The sequence below is a fragment of the Augochlora pura genome, chromosome 1 (genome assembly GCF_028453695.1).
Source record: "Augochlora pura isolate Apur16 chromosome 1, APUR_v2.2.1, whole genome shotgun sequence".
In the NCBI taxonomy this organism is placed as follows: domain Eukaryota; kingdom Metazoa; phylum Arthropoda; class Insecta; order Hymenoptera; family Halictidae; genus Augochlora; species Augochlora pura.
This window is the reverse complement of record NC_135772.1, coordinates 9,236,482-9,261,799: the sequence shown is the minus strand read 5'-3', so window position 1 is coordinate 9,261,799 and position 25,318 is coordinate 9,236,482. Positions and strand designations below refer to the sequence as shown.

At 35.2% G+C, this 25,318-nt stretch overlaps 1 protein-coding gene and 1 long non-coding RNA gene across 5 annotated transcripts; one reads left to right on the top strand and one right to left on the bottom strand.

The window, feature by feature from the left end:
• Positions 1–91: 91 nt before the first annotated feature.
• Engase (cytosolic endo-beta-N-acetylglucosaminidase) lies at positions 92–22,608 on the bottom strand. 4 transcript variants are annotated; one of them, XM_078177563.1, is made up of 10 exons: positions 22,504–22,600; positions 22,160–22,403; positions 21,644–22,061; positions 21,138–21,581; positions 20,899–21,073; positions 20,602–20,820; positions 20,174–20,532; positions 19,920–20,102; positions 19,576–19,688; positions 92–162 (listed from the first exon to the last, which is right to left on the bottom strand). In XM_078177563.1, the coding sequence occupies exons 3-10, from the start codon at positions 21,874–21,876 to the stop codon at positions 107–109; spliced, it is 1,782 nt and encodes a 593-aa protein (XP_078033689.1). In that variant the 5' UTR covers positions 21,877–22,061; positions 22,160–22,403; positions 22,504–22,600; the 3' UTR covers positions 92–106. The 4 variants fall into 4 exon arrangements, 2 of the variants coding, with proteins under 2 accessions (XP_078033689.1, XP_078033690.1); XR_013493786.1 differs by lacking the exon at positions 92–162 and adding exons at positions 17,524–18,395; positions 18,483–19,494 and having other exon boundaries at positions 22,160–22,608; XR_013493785.1 differs by lacking the exon at positions 92–162 and adding exons at positions 17,524–18,957; positions 19,042–19,494 and having other exon boundaries at positions 22,160–22,608.
• On the top strand, positions 14,619–17,775 carry LOC144468267 (uncharacterized). Its single transcript, XR_013493787.1, has 2 exons — positions 14,619–14,716; positions 16,980–17,775. It is a non-coding gene; the product is annotated as an uncharacterized LOC144468267 (long non-coding RNA).
• Positions 22,609–25,318: the final 2,710 nt, after the last annotated feature.

Sequence of the window (25,318 nt, the reverse complement as noted above, 5' to 3'; positions counted from 1 at the left end):
GCTAGTGGTTGATTTGAAAGTGGCTTGGCATTTTCGTGGGATTTCGAGACGCGTATTTCCAACTCGTTCGCAGAGACTTCTCGTACCTGTGCTCGATCGGCAAAGGTCAATAGACGCCGTACTCGGTGATCCGGTTGACACAGTCCGTTGAATCCCAACGATCTGTAAGTCAAGCCACCAACGACTGCATTGATAATCGTTCAACGGTGTCCAAGTTCAGGGGAACGTTCGCGTCGTGACATAAGTAGACTGCGGGCATTTGCTCGCTTATAACTCTCTCGGGTCTTCGTAATTCAAAGGTGCGAAACCCACCCTCGCGCGTAACATTGAGAAAAATTCCTCCATTTTTTGTTTTCGAATACTCTGAAAACCTTGGTTTCTCTATATTTTTATTTTTTATATATTTTTAACCTAGATCGGTTGTCATGGTAACTAATTTATAATTTGTTATTTATTATTCAAATAAAAATGTTAGATTTTACTACTGTAAGCTCCAATATTATTAAATAATTCTTTAAACATTAGTTACCTTTCGCGATTAACAAATCGAATAAAGTAACTGTAGAAATTAAAATTTAACATTTACCTAATGTGAGCTATTGTTAATTCCAGAATTATTATACAATTTTTAAATTTTTTAGATATCTTTCGAGATTAATAAAATGAATGAAATAAAATTAAAATAAATAAAATACATAAGATAAATATTATTTAATGCCAATGTTATGAAAATATAAAAATGTTAGTTGATTTGATTACCCTATAATGATAGGAATGTTTACGGTGTCAATGACCGTTGTAAAGAGTTAATAAAAATGAGAACGTATAGTATAAGAAGTGTCTAGTGTCTATATCATTCTATGTGAAAAATAAGACGAAAATTTGGTATAACATTTTTTACCCAACGCTCAGTTTTCGAAAAAATCAACTTTATGTTCATCTTTATACAAGATTTAGTTGTCCCTATATTATTTTTATAACATAAATTTTGACACCTTAAATTAAATTTGGCTCGCTTGAAGGATTAATAATATTAAATAGTTCTCTTAATTTACAATCGATTGATACCAAATGTATTCTCTGTTTCTTTAAAATGTGACTTTATAAATAACAGTTTGTTGATCTCCTATGCATTTTCGAGAAATATTTGAAGATTTGTTTAATAGGTAAAAATATTATTCATAAACGAAAAAATTATCCTGTAAAGTATGATCTAACGACGTGATCTGTAATAATAATATAAAACAAATTGTTGAACTTCTTTTATTTATATTACGCAGTGATTGCAAGACAGATTGATAAAGTTTAATACAATTCTTGAAATAACTTTAATTTTTATTTTTTTTAATTTTTTCTTTTATGTTTTCAATTTCAATAAGGTTTGCATTTTATTCGGTGTACAAAATAGCAAAAGAGAAATTCACATGTTTTCCTGGAGAAATCATAACATTTTTTGAAAGCGTGTTCGAATGTACCATTAACGAATTACAAACATGGGAATGCGCAACGGGAAACACGCCTTCCTCGTGTCGGAACTTTAATGTTGTATTTTCACAGGAATTCTTTTACTTCTCGTAGTATCCGAGGAGTGTTAAAAATAACTACTATTTCATTATCATTAATTCTAGTTTTGAAAATTTACCGTATGTAATAAAGAATGTCCCTTCTGTTGCCTATCTGTTTTTCTTTTCTTTTTTTGTCTCAATTAAATATAGAAATACAGTTGATATAACAAATTATAGCAATTCAAAGAATCTTGGAGAAAGAAAGGATGCAAATCGTTTGCCATTTTTACCAATGCTATGCGACGAAGACAGACCAAAAAAATAAACTATTTAAGAATGCTTGCTATTATAAAAAAAAGAACGTAAATAAATGTTTCGCATCGTTTTCTAACTGTAGAATTAATATACATCCTAATGTATATGTGTTTCCACGTCGACGCTTTTAATAAGAGAACTTATTAGACTGCAACCTAACATTGCTAGGAACGGTACAATTAACAATCTATAGGGAGAATATAATAATCGGGCTGTCCTATTTTGTTTTGAATCGGGAGATTTAGATTGCATTAGCATTTTAACGAGAACCTAGAAATAACTTCAAAGTTCTTTTCTTTGAATATATTTCACTTGTACGATGAATTATAACAGTTGTCCATAAGAAACCATTGAACAATATCTGAAATGGTACTTTATGGATAATAACAATTCTTAGATTATTACGAGGCAATGGAGAATATTATTCGAACTATTTCAGAACAAAAGTACGCGTGCTATACTTTCATATATCAACAAATTGCGAATACGTAGTTCTACAAAATTCAAATTTCATTAAATCTTTTAATCGCTTCAAACTGTACTTGAATTACTCTGCTGAAATCTTGTCTCAGAAGACGTCTAAAGAATTGGCTAAACATCTAAAAATGAAAATAAGAATGAAAGGAAGCAACGAGTTCTCTAAATTACCTACTTCATTATTTTCATTTTCAAAACATTTTGGGTAAACATAATTACGTATTGTCCGCATAATTAATTGATTTTTGAATCATTCCGTTTTAGTCTACACGTCCGTATCAAAGAAAGCAGCAGATAATATATCGAGATAAACAAATTAAGGATAGTAGAACATTTCTACTCACCCTGTATACCGAATACTTCACGGTACGCGAAACCAGCGTGTACGGTAAATTTCTGACCGGAAAAAAAATTTCTGCACGCGTCGGCTACCAAGGAATCGTGATGAATCGCGGAGGAGCACGCACGTGAAACAACAATAGTAATATTAATAACGCTACCGTTACAGTCTACGAAGAAAAAGTGTACATGTAAACTTAAAACATGGCTTAACTATTATTTTGCTCCATAGCGATCCGAGTACAACGCAAGCGATGATTTCACTGCGCGGATTCTCTGTAAATCGCTGGTAAAATATCCCACATTTCTATCGCGCGCTGAATTGATCACAAACTGCTGGGATGTTGCTATCGACAACCATTCGCCTTCTCACAGAAAAATATCAGAAAAGTCAGAAATTTCAAACGAAATATGTCCACTTTCTAAAATCATTTTGTAAGTTTCGGTTCGCAGATGTTTTATCAGTCTGTGGATCTTTGCGCAAAACTAAACTGTTCTAAATAAATCCTGAGAAACACAAGTTCAATGAAAATATGTACCCTTTATGCTCCTATGAGGTACATGGTTTTAATCACTGTACGAAGACGCAGTGTTCTATAGCAAATTCTATTTTGAAACAAAAATGTCTCCACAAAAAGATCGATTACAATTCCTGGTAATAAATTGATCACAGTTCACATCGCTAAGATCGTTTTAAATCTGCAAGAAATCTCGCGGATCGATACCTGTATTATTAAATAAATAACTCTGACCCTATGGAACTTTCGAAATTATTGGTACGACGGTCAAAGAGCGTAAAAGTTATTTTCAAAATAAGGGTATAGTTTAAGGATATCTGGGAATCTTTAGCGAATGGGCAAGACCTTGGTCGCCTATTTCTGAAAACTGGTCAATCAGCTAAGGGTTCTCTTGTAGATCAGCGAGACAACGGAGCAAATCGGGCGGAACATCATCGGGAGAAATTGCGGAAAAACCAATAGAAACGATTCGGCGGTGCAAACGGCTCCCTTTCACGGTGCACAAAGCGGAAGAGTTTGCCGCGAGAGCGTAGAAAGATCACGAATGAACGTACCAGGTCTTGGTTCGTCGTCCCCGTTACACCCTTTCTGCAATCCTTTATCACATGATCCGCGGAGGGATTGATTCACCACACTGATCGAGTGTCGCGTACCGTATTACGTAGACGATTGCACCTGACGTCGATCCGCGATCGATCGCGAGAGATTTTTCTTGATATTCGGTTAGTTCTACGACCGGTCTCTTGAACACGCAATCGGTGACTGGATCGTTCCGAACCGCACAGGTTGCGAGTACTCTCCTCTCTAGTAAGTCCTTTCTCACTCTCAAGCACCCCCCCCCCCCTCCTCCCGCTTCTCTCTTTCTCTTCTCGTTATTATTCTCTCGTGTAATTTTTCTATCGTTCTTACATTATACGTTTACACGGCGACATTCATTATTATTAGGTTTTCAAGTATGAAATGGAGCAAAGTTCATGTTATCTATTTCAATTGTATATAACCTCATTTAGACGCAGTATTTTGGCATAATTTGTTTTTCGTGTGAAAGGTACATCTTTTCCTCTTTCTAATGCATATTTCAGTTTGGAAAAAATTGCAATTTTTTTTGTATAGGCGATTAAGTGAGACGACGGAAATCAGCGAAATTCGTGTGTTGATGAAGTATGAGTTCCACCGTGTAGATACAATGTGGCAGGCACCAATATCAATAGTGTGTTCGGCATTCAAGTGGCTACAAACGCGACTGTAGCCCGTTGGTTTAAGAAATTTCGTTCGAGAGATTTCGACCTGTCTAATGAACCACGTGGTCGATCCCAAACTCAGGTGGATAATGACGTTCCTGAAGCCACTGTGGAAGCGAATTCCAGCCAAAGTGCACGTGAATTATCATTAAAGTGCAATGTATCAAGGCAAACAATCTTGACTCATTTAACACAAATCGGCAAAGTGAAAAACTGCACAAGTGATGCACAGAAGGAACGAAGACTCGACGCATGTCTTTCTCTTCTTTCTCGCAACAAAGCCGAACCATTTCTCAATCAAATCGTTGCGTACGATAAAAAAAAGATCATGTGTGATAATCGTAAGCGTTCAACGCAATGGTTGGACAACGAGGAACCATCAAAACACTGTCCGAAACGAGACATCCACTAGAAGAAGCTGATGGTCACTGTTTGATGGTCTGGCTCAGGTGTCATCCACCACAGCTTCATGGAACCTGGCCAATCGATCACGGCGGATGTCTACTGTTATCGACTAGATGAAATAATGAGAAATCTTGCGATTAAACAGCAAAAATTAGTTAATCGGATGACTCCAATTCTCCTGCGCGACAACGCCCGACCACATGCCGCTCGAATGACCGTGTCAAACCTACAAGAGTTGAAGATGGAAACTCTCCGTCACCCACCGTACTCGCCAGACCCTGCCCCCACTGACTATCATTTCTTTCGAAATTTAAACAACTTTTTATCTGAAAAAATCGAATTCTATTATGTGCATTTTTTGCTCCATTTCATACTTGACAACTTAATATTAGGCAGTCTCTGACCCTTTCGATTGTTACGACGATATAGTGGAGTATCTGGCCTCACAACTTGGTCAAAAGTTGATTTCAACAATTTTCTGTAACATATAAAATCTTTGAGCTCTGAGATGTCGAATCTGCAAAAAGCGATATTTCAACACTTTTTCTATGATTTGAATTGCTCATTAACTAGTTTCTGCCGTATAGTTTTCGTATTAAAATAAAATAACATAAACAAGCATAATATTTATAATTATTTATAAATTTATTTGTCAATTTTTCAGTGGCATTATTTCCTTATCAGGTACTTTTGTTCTGATACAAACGAATAACAGACGGCTACCAAAATTTGTATTTTGCTTTAATGTTTTTAATTTAAAACAAACTTTTTACCGCTTTGTATTATATTTATACGATAAAACTTTTAAAAGTTAACGATCATGCACAGAATTAACAATACATAGAAATTAATTCTTTTCTTAAATAATATATACTACAATTGTTTTAAAGTTATACAATTATAATTTACGTCTTTCAATATCGCCGTAATAATTTAATAAATTTATATCTGTCACTTCACAAGAATAACTAAGCAGCTTGGAGCACACTTTCAAAATTAAAAAAAAAAGAAAAGCAACCGAAGAGAACACTTGATTTCTTGAAATCGTTCATTAGTTTAAATAATAATGTTTAGTTTAATTGATAATATTATTTATAAAATAATAATATTGATGTATAAAAATATAATATTAATACTGTTAGCAATTAATCGTGTTCGACGTCGCACGATTTCGATTAAATTTCTCCGACGTCCATTCCAATGTTTTACTACGCTAATTAGATGTACCATTTCCGCGTCGTCTCGGGACGAGAATGGCCGCGACCGGAAGTCGTTCCGCGCAAGTCGCGAATTATAAACATTTTGCAAGTGACGCAAAACGGTTACAGCAGTTTCTAATACTTTCTAACGACAGGTGCTAGGTGAAATGTCGTTGCTAATTGATTGGTCGCGCGAAACAATGCACCGGCGCGCGCCGTCCTGTTTCCACCGGAATGATTGGATTATTCCGTTCCGATTGACATTTATGCAAAAATGTTGCAACTGACAATGTCTTGCGACAAGAATATCTGACGCGTTTTCACAGTTGAGCAATGCTTTCACCTACGCCGAGCGATCATTATAGAAATTCAGTTGTGAATCACAGACGATGACGTTATCATAAACACAATCGTAACAGGATCGTCTTCGGTGCATACTACGTCGGAGAAAGTTCTTTAGATTGTTACTGATCTCCTAAATCGTACCTCACCGGTTTCTTCATTCATGAAGCGCAACCAGAGCCGAATAAAATATTATTACAAGTATGCAGAGAAAATGTGCAGTTTGAAAAATAGAATACAAATTTATTTTTTCTTCGTTCTTAACTATAAATGCGTTTTGTCAGGTTATGTCATAACCTGAGATAACCTGACATATCAATATCACTTTTCTCGTCGGAATAAACAAATTCTTTCCCTTTCGTTATTTCTCTTTACAATATTGTTACGCAGTCCATCAAATTCTTAGACATCAATTTTTTTCTACATACCTTTAATCTTTTTATCGAATCTAATACAAATAGCCAGTATTTTTAATAACTGATTTTATTTGATTGTTTTATAAAAGCTGAATGCGAATTAGCATGTAGGAAGCAGATGAAATGCTTTCATTAACTTTTTATCGTAGAGGCAGTGCTGCTTTCGTTCTTTCTTAACATTACATTACGAGAAAAGTTTAACGTTTTCTTTGTTTAGAATGAACGACCTCGGATGAGGAGAATTTCGCCGAAGTAACAGCAAGAGGAAGAGAGAAGAGATGCAAGAGGGCAGCAGAATGGTTGGCGTGATGAGAAAACTGAGCCTTCAATCCCACGAGGCAGGCGTTGATTACAAGTGTAAAAGATTGAAGTGTTTTGAAAGTATAAGTGCCGGCGAAAGAGTTATTATGGATGCGTTTAACAGTTTGGATGCAACCGACGCGACGCTCGAAACTCGCACTTCGCTACGTTAATTTCGGCATTACATGTTTTACGACTGACAGATTCCGACCAACAGAAAGCGATAACTGTCGTGATGCAACTTTTCGGCGTAAAGTTAGAATAAAAGGTGAAAGTTCTGCCAAAGAAGTAAGCTCGTGTTGCAATGCTGTTACTCCAATTGTTGATGCAACAAAACGGTCGATAAAAGTTTTCAGTCGCAGCACGTTCAAATATCGTTTAATTTGTTTATCAGCTAAACATTCTATCGTCACGACTAACCTGCATATTTTATGTATCTATGTATATAAATCATAGCCTGCTGTAACTTAAAACAGTAAACAGATCAAAAGAATTCAACCGAATCATTAACCCTAACATGTTTTTTTATGAAAAAGTGTCCACAGTAATGTTTTTTATAAACTTTCCGTTTCTCACAATTAATAGAGACAAATTTTATTTTGCTGAAAAGCTTAATCGTGGTATTTATAGTAAATTGGATTTGTGAGAAACATTTCAACTGAATTTAATAAATAGACTGCATGATCTTTGCGCGGGAGAAAAATGTTTTAAAACAATTGTACGAAACAGAAATTAAATACAAATGAATACTTTCTTTGAAAACGATGTAGCAATGTTCTTTTCCACAAATCCTTATATTATAAAAATGTTTCTATGACAAATTTTTAGGTATGCTTTTTTAAGTCGAGCAGATTCTTGCAGATTCTTATTATAATAAGAATCGTAAATAAGTTGACTCACGCCATTGTTATAAAATAGTAATCATTGAGGCGAGTTTAGAACCCGGTAGTACTAGAGTTAAATGCTTCCGAAGTCTTCGCTTTCTGGTATCGCACCTGTTCAGTTTTTTTCCCAAATGCATAACGTCCGCAGTCTACCAATGAATCTGAATATTATTCATTTCCTACACTTTAAAATATGCAATCGTAATGCGAAAACACAGATTTCCTTTTTCTGTTACGGAATTAGTGAGGACGAGTCACTCAGGGAAGTGTGGACAAATTCGTAGAGTAAGAAATTACAGACGAAATAAGTTAATCTCCAAGTTCGGTTTATAACCTTTTCACGATTAGAGAAACATTTTTCCCTATTTTAAAATTGATGATTGTCCTATTAATCTGCATTTTTTTTATACAGAATGTCAAAATAAAACGTACGCAGAACGCAATTGCGTAAATGGAAAAAAGAGTTGTCAAATAAAATTTACGTTCAAAATAAAATAAACAGTTATACTAATATTTAATCTTAGCAATCTTATGATCCTCTAAGGATTAACGAGATTAGCATCGTACAACATACAGTCAGTCCCATAAGTATTCGTACCCTCGTTGCTTATAAGAGAAATCTGTTAAAATCAAGGGACGCATGTAAGATTTTGCAATAAACTTTTTCTTATGAATGAACACGTGTATAAAGTTTATTTATACCAAATTATAACAAAATTGTTCAACTAGTAACAAAAATATATTGATTTTACTCCTCGTAGTACGTAATTACAGTCCACAAAAGTATTCGTACAAGTGTAGATTTTATCAAAAAATCACATATTAGAGTAGCTTTTTTACTTTATATTAAATTTCTAGTATTTAGCGGGTTCATCTCTATGCCTTATTATATCGTTTAATCGATTTAGCATACTTTCTACCAGTTTTAATGCGATATTTGATACAATACTATTCCAAACTTCCAAAATACTGTTTTTTAGCATTTGTATATTGAAAATTTCATGCTCGTGCAGTCTTTTATCTATTTCCGCCCATAAATTTTCTATAGGATTTGTATCTGGACTCTGAGGAGGTGTATGTAAAAAATGGGAAACGTGATAAAGTATCGACTCACGAACAATCTGAGCAGTATGCTTCGGGGCGTTGTCGCGTTGAAAATAGTAGTCATCTTCCAGATCAAGTTTAATCGCACTTGAGCGCAGATTTTCTTCGAGTATATTTTTATACTTTATCTTATCCAAAGATAAAGCAAGATAACTCTTCATCTTTGGTTATGAGGAATGACGAAGGTATCCGTCTGTGATCGTTGCAGCATCAATAAGTGACAGATCGGTTGTCAAAGACTTGAAAATTAATCAGAAATCGATATATATGTAAGGTTATGTACTGCAATATTTTGTTATTTAGTTTACGTAATATTTACGTTATATTTAGTATTCAGTAACATAAAGCAACGAAAGACCCATTAACAAATTAAAGAATTACTTACCAAGTATAAATTATAAAAGTTCCGAGTTCAGATATTTTATAAAAAGGAAAGATCTACGCGAATAAAGGTCAGAATACTATGAGCAACGTCCAAAGAAATATTTTACCCGAGGGAAGCCTGCGGTTTTTACATAGTTGAAATTCTTAGAAAAGAAGAATTTTGTAAACGAAGTTGTTTCTCACGTGTTTTATTTCATTTTCGAGAGCTTCGACCAAGATATCCGCAATTTGCATACCTTTTGTGACTCGGCTGCCGGTCGGAATAAGAATTTCACCGTTGGAACACTTTACTGTATTGTGCATGAATTGAAGAGGTTTCGGTCTATTCATTTTACTTTCCTCCCTCGAGAAGGGATATGCATATTTAGAACATGACAGAATGGCAAGATGAGAAAAGGAACTGTTAACGGATCGGATCGATGCTCCCAAAAAGTGCAACAATGTTAAAGTCTTTTAAGTTTTGCGAATGTAAATTAAGGAAAGACGAGGAAGCGGGCACACATCAATCACGAGAAAAGTTTCTTAAAAAGTGTGCGCATTCTCTATGTAACGAGCGAGGAAAATGTGCATATTATGCAACCGTTCTGGGTCTACTTTTTATTCAGCTGGCTACGCTGATTGTGAATTGAGCAATACGATTGCGGAAACAGTAATAAATGTCAGATAATATTAATTCCAAATGAATCTATAGCAAAAACGGATTCCCGACAAGAGCGTGCTTAGAACTTCCATTTCACGAGAGAAACATCAAGATACCTTGTGTCTAAAAAGATTTCACCATCCCAAAGCTCAACGACTTTACGAAATGTTTCTTCATGCATAGCAAGTGAATGAGAAGCAGCAAAGGATGATCATTAGACTGCAAATTTTATGCATTTATGGCAGAAATAAGAAGAAGAAATTTGAAACAGTGAAAAGATTAAAGAGATTCCCGAATGTCTGTATATTATTTTCAACTTATTAGAATTATTGAAGAAACGTAGAGATTTCTATCTAACTCCTGTCTGTTACAGTTCATAAAGAATATTTGCATATCGCAAAAAATTAGCAGTTTAATAATCATTATCGACAGTAAAAATTTCATGTATCGTTGGAGTATTATATGACAATAATTGACAAAACGATTGAAGATATAATTCCATTTCAACTTCTTTTGATTCGCATAGACTGCTCATATTGTCACCCCTCTTGAAACATTGACATTCTTGATTTTTATTTTTCTCTTTCTATAATATGTATACAAGATATCAACATTGAGCAGACTGCGGTTCTTTAATTATTAAATTTACTGACACAAGAAATAATAATCTGTTAATTAAACTTTCGTTTCTTGTAATGGACGCAGAAAAAGAAGTTTTATACGCACAGTCCAAATATAAAAAGTTGAAGCACGTGTTTTACGAACATATAGGAACACTAATCTAAAGCGAACTTCTCGAAAATCGTTACGAAATTTCCTGTAATTACTTTTCAATTTTACTAAAGCAAAAAAACTTACGAAATGATCGCACATGGTATAGTAAGCGCGATGCTGGTTCCTAAACCGGGCCTTGTCAACTACTTCATAATTAATGAATAGAAATGATCATTCGGTTCGATCCACCGGCGATTTTAACGAGCGCAACTTTCTTCGACCTCCGGTCGACAAAAAATTGATGACACCGTTAAAACTTTCGCTGGAACGTCTTCCGATTCGCTCGCGGAAGAATGGAACGTTTGCTCGCGGAAGAAAGCGGGTAACATCTAATGGGGACGTGAGGACGATTCTATGTCTCGTTCCATTCGATTTAGCGTGATTTATGCCGACTACAGAAAATGCATGTAATATTATCACACGTTAATATTATATTATATTATAACACTGACAATTAATTAATTGGACCGTTTATTTTGAAAATGGTGTAAGTCCTTTCTTGAAAAAAATGAGATATCACGTAATTCATGCTTAATTTAATGTAAATTTTTTATGTACAACTAGTTCGTATTGAATTTCTTCAAAAATTCCCATGTTTCGTACAATTTAAAATTGGTCGGTAAATGAAATTGCATAATCATCGATTATGAAAGTGGTGTAAAGTTCAATTGACAGAGGTAGGTGGCTTAGTAGATGAAAAATATAAAAACATCAAGCAGTTATTATCTTATACACCTCCGGTGCATAAGATGTGACACCTACGCTGCCACATGCAGAGGATGAGTAAATACTATCAGTATCTTGTAATTTTAACAATGTAATTAGCGTCTAAAATTAAAAATACCACTTCTATTTTATATCGTGTCATTATTTGTAAACAAAATTGGATTGATAAGAGGTATATTTTAAGTGATATTTGATTTTTCAAAATTGAAATTAAACGATTTTTACAATTGTCTAATTTTGAAAGTGGCGCAAGTCCATTTGCAGGCCGTAAGTATACATCAGTTTAGTAAAATACGCCTAAAACAAATTTATATAACCAAATTACATATTGATAAAACAGTTATAAATCTTACACGCGTCCCTTGATTTCAACAAATTTCTCTTATAAGCATTGCGTGTATATTTCTCTTATAAACAAGTCTTATAAGACTTGTACACCGTTTTCAAAATAAACGGTCCAATTGTAACATTACTTTCGAGATCAAATTGTTTGCGTACATTATTAGAATTGGAAGTGTGGATACCCTAAATAAAGACACCCGCATAATTGGACGATTCTAACGACACGACTTCCTGCATTATTACTTACATATTGTACATTACTTGTACGATGTGTTGTAATGTAATATCGCTGTCAATAAAATGCCAGAAGTGATAAAGTCAGTAAAGTGCAACTCTAATGATGGAACGACGCAGGAATTCAACAAGAAGCCGAAACAAGAAGTACAACTAATAGAAGGGAAGAGTGAATGATTTAAAACCACTTTTCCATTAACTAAAAAAAGGGTAAGAAGTATCCGACGATTGCGATCACTGAAATCAAATAATCTAATTGTAAGCGATAAATCTTGCGAAATGCTGGAATAAGACGTCTGAGACTGTAGCAAACTGTAGTAAGTTGGCTGAAAGGAAAATCTCTAACTGGGCAAATTTACTGGCGACTTTAGCAATAGAATATTAGGCGAGTTACTTTTTACAGGTAAGTTCGAATTAAGTAATTCTCTCGCGAAAACATTCAGTAGATTCTAGAACAGCACTGATTTGGGTATACAATTGAAATATTAGAAAAAGTGATCGGTATTCTCAAAACGAGACTCCTGAAATCGTTAAATTAATTGGAGTCGTAAAAAAGACTGCAAAAAAATACCCGGCGTGCGAAGTAAATTTCAATAGCGTGATTTGAAAGTGTGGCAATAGCCCTATCTCGTGGAACAATGTTAAAGTCACTCTTTAGACCCTCGCCATGTAATACCGAGTCAGCCTAACAACGAAGGTTTCGAACAGAATCTGCAAAGTATGAATGTTAACCGTTTCTTTTAAATGAAAATGAGATGAATTTCTTCGATATTTAAGCATTAACGTGCAATGAATAGTAATGATCCCAATAACGGCAGTAATAACGGTATGAAATGAAATACATGGATCTTTTAAGAAATTATAAAAGGACGAAAAAGTTGCTGATAAAAAAATGCAAACGCAAAACCATGAAATCATTATGAAAATAAGTAAATGTAGCTTCTCCATCTTCCAACCGGTACGTAGAAAGGGAATTCGTCAATATTCACAAGTACGTACTTCCAAAGTCCTAAAAGGTGAAATCAAGGATCATTACGCAACACAGTTTTCTATCGATCGCGGAATTACAGGAACACATGTACGCAAGATTAGGAAGTCGAGGAATGGCATGCGGTCGGATCGAGGCATCCAGTTTCCAACTAGTCAACGAAACACCGGGAAGGAAACGAAATTAGACGTATCCTAGAGACTGACTACCCAGAACAGCCTATTACGGGTCTGTTATGAGAACACGCGTGTCGCGGACCTAACTTCTGCTCGGTCGAGCGGTGCGTACCTTTCTAAACGAAATATGTTTTTTTGCCGATCTCCTAATCGCCACACCACCTTGACAGTGATGTCAGACTAGCGTAAATCGGGTTTATTATCTTACAGTTTATTATTTCTCGAGCAGATGGCGTGTCGGCTCTACAGTCTCAGCTGGGGTTAACCCCCCGCGTTGTAATGTCGTGACAGCCTCGTTACGAAGCCTTCGAAAATAGTCGGCCAAACGTGAATGTTATTCGCTTCTTTCAACTTTTTTCACTATTTTACAACATGCAACTGTTTTATTTAGTTCAGGGTGGTATAAATTACAACGATGCATTGTGGTATGGATCGCGATTCTAGCGGGTCAAATGGAAACTATTTGAACGTGTTAATATCTCAAGCATGAAGAAGTGAAGGGATAAATGGATGATACAGTCAAGAGAACACAGAAATGAAGCATCAAACAATCTTGAAGGAAAGTCTGTATTTGTTCAATATCTGTACTTTTCTCTTACTTCTAAAATTTGTGTCGCGATTGAAACATTTTTTGATATATAAATATATATATAGATCCTTCTAGTTAAATAAGAGAAGAAATATTTGTAACTTTATATTAGTATCATAATTGTCATATTGCATTGGTGCACTTAGTTGAACTAAAATCGCATGAATGCGGTATATAATATATAGTGTATGTAGATTACATCTAGCTGGTCCTTAGCTGGACGTTCTTGCCGAATTCATAGAAATAGTAAAAATTCGAATTATTTAATAACATAATGAGGTTTAAGACAATACAAATCGATCTAATCCTAAATTTCATTACTTATTAACTTAACACAGTGCGTACGACGCATTTTTACGCTCTCGAAAAGTTGACATTCATTTTTTTTTGCTAACCATTTGTTAAGGGGATACGCAAGACTTCGTTACCCTGGTAACATAACAAGAAAGTCTATATTTAGTTCCTTAAATCGTCGATTGAGTCGAAAAAACCTGAAAACGAGATATCCTGTTTCCCAGCCACAATGTTCGAATTGCTAAAGACGAGAAATATCGTCTCCCGTACGCAATGTGTTAATTGACATAATAATAGGAACAATTGAATAATACTGTTACGATGGAAGCTGTTGGTTGTGGAGATTGAGAGAAGTTGGCCGTCGGATCGACATTGTGGTTTCCGACCAACGAGGTTATTTAATGAGAATATTGATATCAAATATTGATATTGTACAGATATTCTTAATAAGAGTTGTGTTTTGTGTTAACAAAAAGTTGTTGAAGGATGAGTTCACCGGCGAGGCAAAGGTAAAATAAAAAAAGGTAAAAATAAAAAGTAAAATAATAGTAAAAATTGTGCGGTTAGGAAGAAATCTCATATCAAGAAGAGAACTGGCTCAGGTATAAGGGCCAAGCAATTATCAATTTAAAAACAATCCTGAAGAATGGACCTTTCTTAAAAAAAGAAGTTTCTTGACATTTATAACTATAATTACATAACCTGACATTTACAACTATAATTACGGATAAGTCTGTAATGAAGATATGGTATTACTAAATTACAATTGTTTTGAACGTGTAGAAGTACTAATTGTACGTTGATCTTGAATTTTTGTCCCGCTGAAACTGCGATCGGTAATATTGCAGAACGGCGAGTGGCGAATTCAATTATCAAAACTGTTTCGAATAAAGTTTTCAGTCATTTCCGACATAGAACAAATACAAATTGTCCTTCTCGCGTTGGAATTTGCTGATCAACGTAGCCGCGAAAGAAATCGCAGTGCAAGGGGTTAACCTGGATGACCAGGCACGTTTTACTTTCGCGGCACCGAGTGTACTGCGTTCGGTTGCAGGAAACGGCAGCGGAATGCCGAAGCTTGCCTCGCGATGGGAGTCGAAGAAAGACCGTTGGAAATGTTTCCTCGGTCGGGAGAGGTACGAGCCGCGCGCTCTCTCCTCCTCTCTTCTTTTTCTCCGCACGTCCTATCGCGGACCGGGCGACTAGATCGCCTTGGCCAAGCAGGAAAACAGTCTGATCTCATCTTGTAAATATGAAGGTTCCTCCCTTGTTAACCTGCCGAGCCGACGTCGGCGTCGGATGCCGGGAATTCTATGGAAATGCTGCGAGAGCTGGATTATCCGCTTACAATGGTGCGGCTCGTGCCAATTTTTGTCTTCTCGCAAGAAAGCGAAAGAACGATCTAGCAGAGAAACCGTGGGTCTTGTTGCCATTTATTTCTGGAATGACACCAGTTCCATCGTAACCTCTTTCATCGCGGACTGTAACTGTTTACTATTACTTTTTAAGTAGTGATAGGAATAGTAAAGTGTGTCCTGCGAGACCAACGAGATCATGCACTTCCTCGTGGGCGGGGTAGCATTGTACAAAACTAAGCACACTTCCCCTGAACTATTTTCATTAAACATTTGCAATAATCTCCAAAGAAAAGCCACAAGTTTGATCTAATGTCAGGTTATGTCAAATTAAAATTTTTTTGTACTAGACTTTCATTAAATTTAATTTAAAGTAATACAACCTTCATTTGAATATGATTTGAATTTAAGTGAAATTTTATTTAACGTGGACTTGATTTAAATTTTATCTGAACTTGATTTGAAAAAACTGGGAAAGAATGTATTTGAAGTGCAGAACCTGTAGTATCAGAGCATTAAACTAGGTTGGAATGAATTTCCTGAAATTTTCTTGTTTAGTAGATAAATTTAAAGTATATTAGGATAAAATGACTTCTTTTTACCCGGCTATTTGCCATTCGAAGCTAAAAGTGTCTCTACGCAGTTTCTAGCGCATCGAGATTCATCAAATCAAGATTCACAATTATGTGCGAGTATTAGCAGTTAACAAAAGGAGCATTAACCGCCGCGAAATATAACAGGGGCCGCGCATTATACGTACACTGTGATTGAGATGCTTCGCAGAAAGATTTTCAAGATTTCACCCGAGTGAAATTATTTGGTCGTTGACCTTACCGACGCGAAATAGAAAGATATGTGTGTCGTTGAACCTCCGCGAAAGAATTATGTCATGCTTTGGTATTGGGAAATCAAATGATCAACCTCCGATGTTTAGCTGCTCAAACATATTCATCGGAGTGGTAATGGTAATTTCAACATTCATTCGTCTACCTATATACTTGTTTACTTATCCATTTATGTACTTTTTTATGAACGTTGTTCACGGCTAAGATGAACACAATAAAACATTTGAATAAATCAGACAGCAATGTTTACATTATAATCCAAATCATTCAATAAATTTTATAACTTCGTTTTATAAGTAGAATTTAATTTGGAAAGGAAAAATTGCTTTTATCAACTATGTTATTTATTTTGTTCAATGCAAATGTTTATATTAAATAATTATCATTTCATTAGTTTGCTTTGATATAATTTTATATTTTATTCGAATCTTGATTTAATTGATGAGTTTTTATAGCTATGACATTATGAATGAAACATAATTGGACGAATTCAATTATAAACGGAGATGGATGTATGTTGGTCAAACGTTAAATTGCGATTTCTAAAATTATTACAGCAAAAAATGTTTTAACAGGTTACTGTTAAGTTTCAGGTGGGACCAAGGATAACTGTGACGCAATCGTCAGGTGAAACAACGTGTGGAAGAAGCAAGAAATGAACGTTGTAATGCGAAGTGTAGCCGCAGAAAAATTCGACCCGATAACCGCGAGAATATCAATGAGCCGGTCGCATTCTCTGGTTACAAATAGACGTTGCGACATGGGAGAAACGTAATTTGGGTTGCGCGACTGCTGAAACAAACGATCCAACCAGACTGTTTATTTCGGACATGTTCCGCTGTAATGAACGGCCAGCATTAGTGACCGTTGCACGCTCGAAAATTCCAGTCGCTAACTTTATCATTGTAACAGACAATACGGTTGTTTTGTTCGCGTGTTGGACCATTCCCACGAGGATCGTTCAAATTTCGGTTACAAGGCCACAATCTGAGCGATTCAATTTTAATTCGCCAGAAATATTTGTTGCATAATTCATGAAACACGATTATTTTATTTCTACGTGTTCATTGCGATAATTTCAACGTCACTCGTTCATCCGCACTATTTTTTCAGAAATTAAAAAAATGCACATTATTTGCAATGAGGAGATTTATTGAAACAACAAGCGCAAGATTTGTATGAAACATTACTTACGTGGTGGTATAAAATAGATTTAAACAGCATTTAATAGATGCTTCAATAGTCAAAATTAATTAATACATATTGATCGACGTAACAGAACGCTGAACATTTTTCTTCCTAATACTTTTAGAATGGTGTTTTTCATTTTTGTATTTTATTATTATTTTAAGTTATCTTTTTATTTATCTATAATTTGCACGTTTCTCCGCTCGAAAAATTCAGTGAATCAATTAGCAAGATTTATAACGTTTGTTTGTAAGCATTAAACTACTATAAATAATGTGAGATGCGTATACTGCATATACTGCACCTGTACATACAATGAGATATTTAAGTGCGCATACATATGTATAAAGTCATGCTTACTTAACCCATTTCCGACAATAAATAATGGTTAACGTAAAATTTCTCTGCATCGGTACAGTTATACTGTTTACAGTTATCCTTAAACTAATTTACTATTGCAAACTTCTATTTTACAAACAGTATCCACTTTGCTATTATCATTCAAAAGTGCTTTAGGAAGAAGGTCATCCTGAAAACCATGATTATTCTTTTTATTCAAATTGACAAATTGCCTGAAATTATTGTTCCATCGTTTCGAATATTATTCAACCGCGAAATGCAATCAATGAATGAAAAAATTTATCAGAGTTATGGTGCCGCGACCTCCTTCGCGCGGCACCGTTTGTTCCCCGTGTGTATGAGCAAATATGGAGGCTAGATGTGCATTTTTCGTCCTTCTATGAAATAAACGGCTATCGTGGAGTGCCGGATACCCTTGCAACGTGTAAATACCGAGCAAAAGAAACAGCGGCGAGCTAAAACGAAAATATGAAGCTAAAATTGGGTTTCGCTTTTGTCGTTTCTATTTTTTTATATGTTCGACTCAATAAACATGCAATTACGTTTAGGTGGAATGAGGATCTTTCTGCATATAAAGTTGGATGTAGAAACCGTAATAAAATAGAAACCAGCAGAATAGTTAACCTAAATAATTTTTCCTTGATCTGCTTCTGTAACCTCTTGCTTTCTGTTGTGTGTTCCGGATATTTAAAATAATGACAAATTATTGAAATTTGTGAAATTGAGTGAAAATTACCAGTAACTAACATTGATTTAAATTAATTTAGGTATTTCATTTCTGTTTGCATAAAATTCACATGTTATGTATTTTGTTATTCTTTAAAATTAATTAATAAATGAACTTTCGACGTAATTCATGGTTTACATTATTATTTATATAGTATTCAATTAAGTTGATTGTGTAAAAATAGAAATTAGATTTTCATTTATGAGATTGTATTAAATTATCGGTAGGAAAGATCTTCGAGGCAAAGTCATCAACTATTTACAATTAGATTCCTTTTTTTTTGGTCCATGCTAAAATGAGATATTTAGCATTTTTAATCAATTATATAAAGGAGTAAATAAACAATAATGCTTTATTGTATTTATTATACCTACTAATTATTATCTTTTTAAAGTAACTTAGACCTTTATCTTTTCTGGATACTAAATAGTCATCAGTGATCTATCTAAATATTACCATTCAGTAACATCATTATATTCCTATTAGAAATATAAAAAATTTAAAAATTCGTTGTCAAAGATTAGCCTAAGAAAACTTGGATTAGGTTTTCTGACGATTCAAATGTTAAGAATAACACTAAGCTTCGACAGTAGTAGCGGTCCTTTTTTTCTACAGTAATTAAACAAATAGCAAAAAATTGGTCATACATTTGCCTAATCATACAGAGCACACTAATGAGAAATGCTTTTAACGAACGATAAGTTCTCTCGAATAAGCATTCTATCGAGGAACGTCAGTATTCCTTTCACCAAAGCGGTTCTCAATTGCTGGAGGAAACGGGCCATCGCCTTCTGGAATGATTCTTTAAACGGTTCGAGAACCTCGTCCTACGATATAAGTACTTTTATCGTGATGCAACACACCTGTGCTATGCACGTCATGTGGAATGTAAGCGATAATGGACTTACCTAAGCGATTTTGAGGCTTCATTTCTAGAATGATTTCCCCCAGATAGCAGGTACACTTCCTTGCGAAGGATACGCCGATTTCGTTTACTGTTTTCATGTTTGTTAAGTACACACTGAAAACAGAAAATCAACACTAAATTAGAAAGGGCAGATTTCAAATAACATGATTGCTATTAAGGATATCTATGATTAAGAAATAAATTGTCTTTTTTACAACAAAAGTAGTTGAAACTATTTAATCCGTACAGAAATTAAATCTTCATTTGGTTCTTGGATATTTTAAAATATAATTTTATAGTATAATTTTAGGAAATCAAATTTTAAAGAGTTTTATACGTATTTACCATTTCTTCCACAAGGAATGTAAATTTTCCGACTTGTATGGTAAAATAGATTTTAAGCCGGTTTCGTTGTTCAGTATTAATATCGGCTCACTTTGTGCTACATTTTCTATGGTGGAGCTCATCTCTTTGTAAATGATAGTTGCTTGAATGTCTTGATGCAGTTCTATGTATACTAGAAATAGTCTATAAGAGATAATGAAACATTATAACTCAAGAAAAGAAATATTATTTTTAGTGAATTCCGTATTTCTTACCTGTGATAGACTCTAGGATTGTTTGTGATTAATTTCAGGCAACCACCACCTTCGTAAGACAATTCATTATAAAATTCAAGATCATTCAAATCTAGTGTAGGCAACTTATATTCGATGTTCGCAACGTTTCCCAATATTCGAACAATGTTTTTCCTCGTTTCGTACACATATTCTATTTGTGTTTCTGATTTTTTGTTGTTTTCTATGTTGTTCGGTTTTAGTACTGGCAGTTGAGGAAAATGCGTGAATTTTAAGTGCGGTGTACATACGGAAACCTGTGGCTTTTGTATTGATAAATTATAAAATGGTTTCCGTTCAAATACAATTTTCCCGTCTACGACACGTCTTTCTAACTGCATCTGTGAACCATTTGAGATCGTGTTAATTTACAGCAATGTGTATATTTGAATATTTAATATTAAACTTACCTCTCCACAGTGATAATAGGAACTACCGTTTCCGTGGCAGAAAGACGTTTTAAACGGTTCGCCTTCATAAATAGGAACGTGAATGTATAAATATTCAAAAAGTTGAGCCCAGAAAATGTTTTCCAAGTCATGGAATGTTTTGGGCCCAAAAAATTCGTGGGTCCAACCAGGTGCAAAAATGGCAACAGACAATCCTTCTTGTCGTATTTGCTCTAGAGCCTATGATATAACATACATATTACAGTTAAATTCTAGTTTTGCTAATTCCTAATGTTATTAAACACATATTATACTTACAGAGGCTGAATTGAAACCGCCACCTCCTGGACAACCTCGTCCCCAAACATCTAATCCTACATAGATGTTCTGGATGTTTTGATTGTGGCTTTTTGCAACGATGCAGCTGTTTTCTAACTTAGATTTGGTCCAATTGTAATTCAGGTAAATGCCATCACAAGATAAAAAGAAATTTCTGCAATTAAAAATTCAAATTCAAGTAATATGCAAATTCATAAAGAAGTAAATAATAAACTTACATGTTTGTATTATTTAGCTCGTTTTGCCAATTTAATTTTCCTGTGTTGATTATACTATCATACCAAATAATTTCAGAGTCATTAATTTCTATGTGAATATGCTCTGTTAGATATTTCATAAAATATAGTAAATTACTGATATTTTCCAGCTTAATTTCATTTTCAACATTCAGCAACCAGCCTTCAAATTTATAAAACTTTGCAACAAGAATTAGAGCATCCGCAAATTTCCTTGCTGTTTCTTCAGATTCTAGTATTGGCTCCCATATTCCTTGTCCCTCTGTTATCACAGTACCAAGAACTTTAACCCCATGTTCATGTGCTGTATTGATCCATCCAAGAGGAGGAATAGTTACGAAATAATGACTAAAGTATATAAATGTGTCTATAACACTCCAGTGATAAAACAGATAAGATTCATAAGAATCTGTACCCTCTATGAATCTGGGAATATAATTACACATATTAAAAATACTATAATATATACAAATCTCTGTAAATATTACCTGTCCGCAAGGTAGCCACCTTTCATATCATGGCAAAACAATGTTTTAGGTCGTTTGTCTCTTTCAATCTGCGTTAATTGTATTTTATGCTTGCTTACGTCTACACCATCATACACATAATCTGTGCATTCCCGTAATTCTTTAATCTCTGGCCATGGTTTCAAGTTGTGCACATTATCGTACAACTCTTTCAAACTTTTAAACGGTTGAGCTTCTGTGCTCACAGCTTCCATTCCTTCGATTTGTTCTGCTTCACTAACAAAGCTAGACTAATTGCCAAGTATCACTACACATTTCCATCCTACGTGACATTGTGGGAAGTATTGTGACAATAGAGCATATCAACTGATAGCATTTACAATAAATAGAACGTGCTGTATCACTTCGCATGCAAGTGTGCCATGTCATTATCTGACAGCTGTAAACATGGATAACATAGTAAACATACTTTGTATAGACATACTTCCTACACTACTATATATATAAATACTTATTTCTCTTACTATGTATACATACTTTAAATTGATGCACCCTATGAAATTACTATTAAACCACGAGACTGTGCAAAGCTACTATATGTTCACGAATTGCATAAGTGCATCAATTCTCCATTGTATAATTCATTATACTTTCAATTATGAATAAATTGGTCAAGCGAGGAAAAGAATTGTAGATATCTTCGATTCCTTATGGCAAACGTCCACTTGAGAGTGAAACTCGAGAGGTAGTTTAGATCTGGAGTCACAAGACTCGAGCTACTCTGAAAACGTAGTAAGGTCACTTTCGGAGAGCTACTCACAAAATACGAAACGTTTTCGTATTCTGAGTTGTGTTATCCTCACATTACGGTATTGTATTACCATTGTAGTTATTGGGTATAGTAGTATACAAAATTAAGGGTTAAAAAAATAAGGTTTCTCCTTGTATGATGTATGACACGAGCTGAGAGTTCCGTGCCCAAGAATTGCCATAGCAAGCAAAGTGAACATATATATATATATATATATGTAAATATATATATATATATATGATGTGTTGAACCTGTGTTGAATTTATACAACGTTGCGTGCTGGCTATGTATGTACCACGTGCAATTGTTCGATGCGCATCGGTGATCGGCGCATCGTAGGCGCTAGCGATTATCAACGTGGTAAGGCATACATAAATACGGAATGTAACGCAACGCACGACATTGCGTGACTTCAACGCTGAACCAAGCAGTCGATAAAGTAGGAGCGGCCCGACCGTAATATCTATAGGGTGTCTAGAAATTAATATACCACTTTTGATTGGGTTAGCTTTTCTTTCGACTGAGCAACTTTGACGATTTCCACAATTATCAATTTAACGTTCTATTTTTAAATTTGCCAATAAGTAATAATTTTAGTCTGAGCTAGTTTTTTTTTCGAGCAAGCAGCTTTAATTATTTTCACATTCATATGCAAGTCCCAAATTCTCCATCTTCTATACAGGAGGCACCTTTTTCACATGTATCGCCGTTACGGTGATCGCTGAGAAAAGAGTGGGGGGGATTTGTACTGAAATATGTACAGGTGCCACAGTGTGTACTACATATGTATGTATATAGTCAAACTCGTGGCTGCAGGTCTCTTTTGTAAGTTAATCCCGAATAAGTTTGTGCACCCAGAAGCTGATACAATTTAACTTAAATCTCGTTATTTCAGAATAAAGATATACTTAGATAAAGATAAAAAATTACTTTCTTCGCTTAAGCAAATGATGTAGTTGGATTCATAAAATCTCAGGGCACCTTCTCAAGAGAGTAAAATCTTACGAAAGGAACTAATAGGACAACTTTAAGAAATGGCCAACAGGGGGAGTAAAAATGTGGGCGTATCGTAAGATCTTCCTTTATTTAGTATACACAACCATGTTCAAGAAAGTAATTTCCCACTGGTACGTAGGGGAGACGTAATAGTTTGTGGGATGATTGGAAGACGTACGAGATCGTCACGCAACTCTAAACATCAATGGAGAAAAAAAATAACGGACTGTCATGGTGGTCCCACGAGTATAGATTTACCGAGCAAACTTGAAGTTTGTGGGAGTAGGCGCGAAGGGTTCGTGGGTATAGTTAGAATTGAAGGACGCAGGGAAAGAGAGAAGGGGATAGAAGAACTCTCCAACTTTCCACGGATAGAGAACACCATTAGACTCTGATTGCGGACCAATGAGAACTTACACTTTTACACCGACAAATTTCGCTCGTTTTCCTTTTTTCTCGGGACCTCAGTTCCGCTCGGTAAATTTACACGTCGCTTTTTCTACATATGTTTCCCTATCTCGAGCGCCATCGTTCGACAGGGGAAGATTCTCCAGCACGCGATGAAACGCGCCGATTGTCTATGGTTCAAAAACCATACAATTAAAAAATACTTTGATTTCTCACGTTTCCCTACCGTTCATTGTCCGGGGTCAGAGGGCAGGCATCGCCTGTGCAAATCGCGTCGTCGCAATGTTGTCAAGCGGACCCCTAAAAAAAAACGGGATTAATTTGTTGTTCGACGATAAATGTACTCGTTGCAAGGAGCGAACCCGACACCGTCAATCGAAACTCTCCTCGTTTCCTGCTCTATTCTATTCCTTATAGATACCGTTACAGTAATCTCGCGAATAGGATTGTTATCTTTCCTCTAGATATTGTAAAACCTTTAGACAAAGTTACTTTGTTCGGATATATATGCATGTATATATATATATGTATATCACATTGGATCGCTATCTAACTACGCCACTATAAACTATAAACAATTAACCTCTCGTCTTCGCAAAAATGTAGTCACGCTCGACTGCTTTCTTCCGTTCGTCGACGCCGTCACAGGTCACTTACTATATCTACGTGTGTCGAGCTGTGAGTTCATTATGCGATTCACCCTGGAACTCTTAAAAGAATCTCAACAGGTGATTCTTTTGCATCGAAAAGCAAAGGAGGTTTACCGAACGAAACTTGAAGCTTAGGAGAAGTTGGGTAGAGAGGGCGTTTGCGAAAAATTTCCTCTCTGGAATACACATTACGATGCAAATCATTTTTCGAGAACCTTTTCATGCAGACAAGAACCACGTGAGATGTTCCAGGGTTGCCATCCTTGGTGTAGCGGTTCGAAGATACATCGCTTGCGGGGATAGATCGTTCCCTAGATCTCAAGAGGCTTGAGATTGATTGTTATTGTGCAAAGTTTCTCCGACGAAATTGTTCAGAACTTTTCGAAGAAGAACGAAATCAGTGGCTATTGTTAATCGTAAACTGGTGATTGGTATAATAAGGACTCATTTCGTCCATCTTCAGGTCACACTGCGATTAACCGGATTACAGATTGTTGTTGTTTGACAACGAAGAACGAAGGGCAGTTAAGGTCGATAAATATAGACTGCGGATTTTGTGCATTTATAGCGTATAGAACGTGTTCGAAGCACGGTAAACACAGAGACACAAGCTGAATTTAACATTACTTCGACTATTTTCGTCTTACCCTGATAGAACCTTTATGGAACAATGAAACTTAGTAACTAATTCTCGTTCTTGTTAAACGATTTCTAAGAGTCTATACTTGCATAGAGATCCGCAGCCTTTTGGCAATACTTAGGTAATCTACACCTATATGTATAATTACAATATTATTCCTCAATACTTGGTTCCTCGTGTGACGCACACTG

What these genes read in the sequence shown, in the direction of transcription:
- Engase (XM_078177563.1), bottom strand. Translation starts at nt 21,876, where the DNA reads ATGGAAGCTGTGAGCACAGAAGCTCAACCGTTTAAAAGTTTGAAAGAG. An exon ending in GCGGTTTCAATTCAGCCTCT is followed by an intron (nt 20,821 to 20,898) that starts GTAAGTATAATA and finishes GTTATATCATAG; the next exon opens with GCTCTAGAGCAAATACGACA. An exon ending in AATCCTAGAGTCTATCACAG is followed by an intron (nt 20,103 to 20,173) that starts GTAAGAAATACG and finishes TATCTCTTATAG; the next exon opens with ACTATTTCTAGTATACATAG.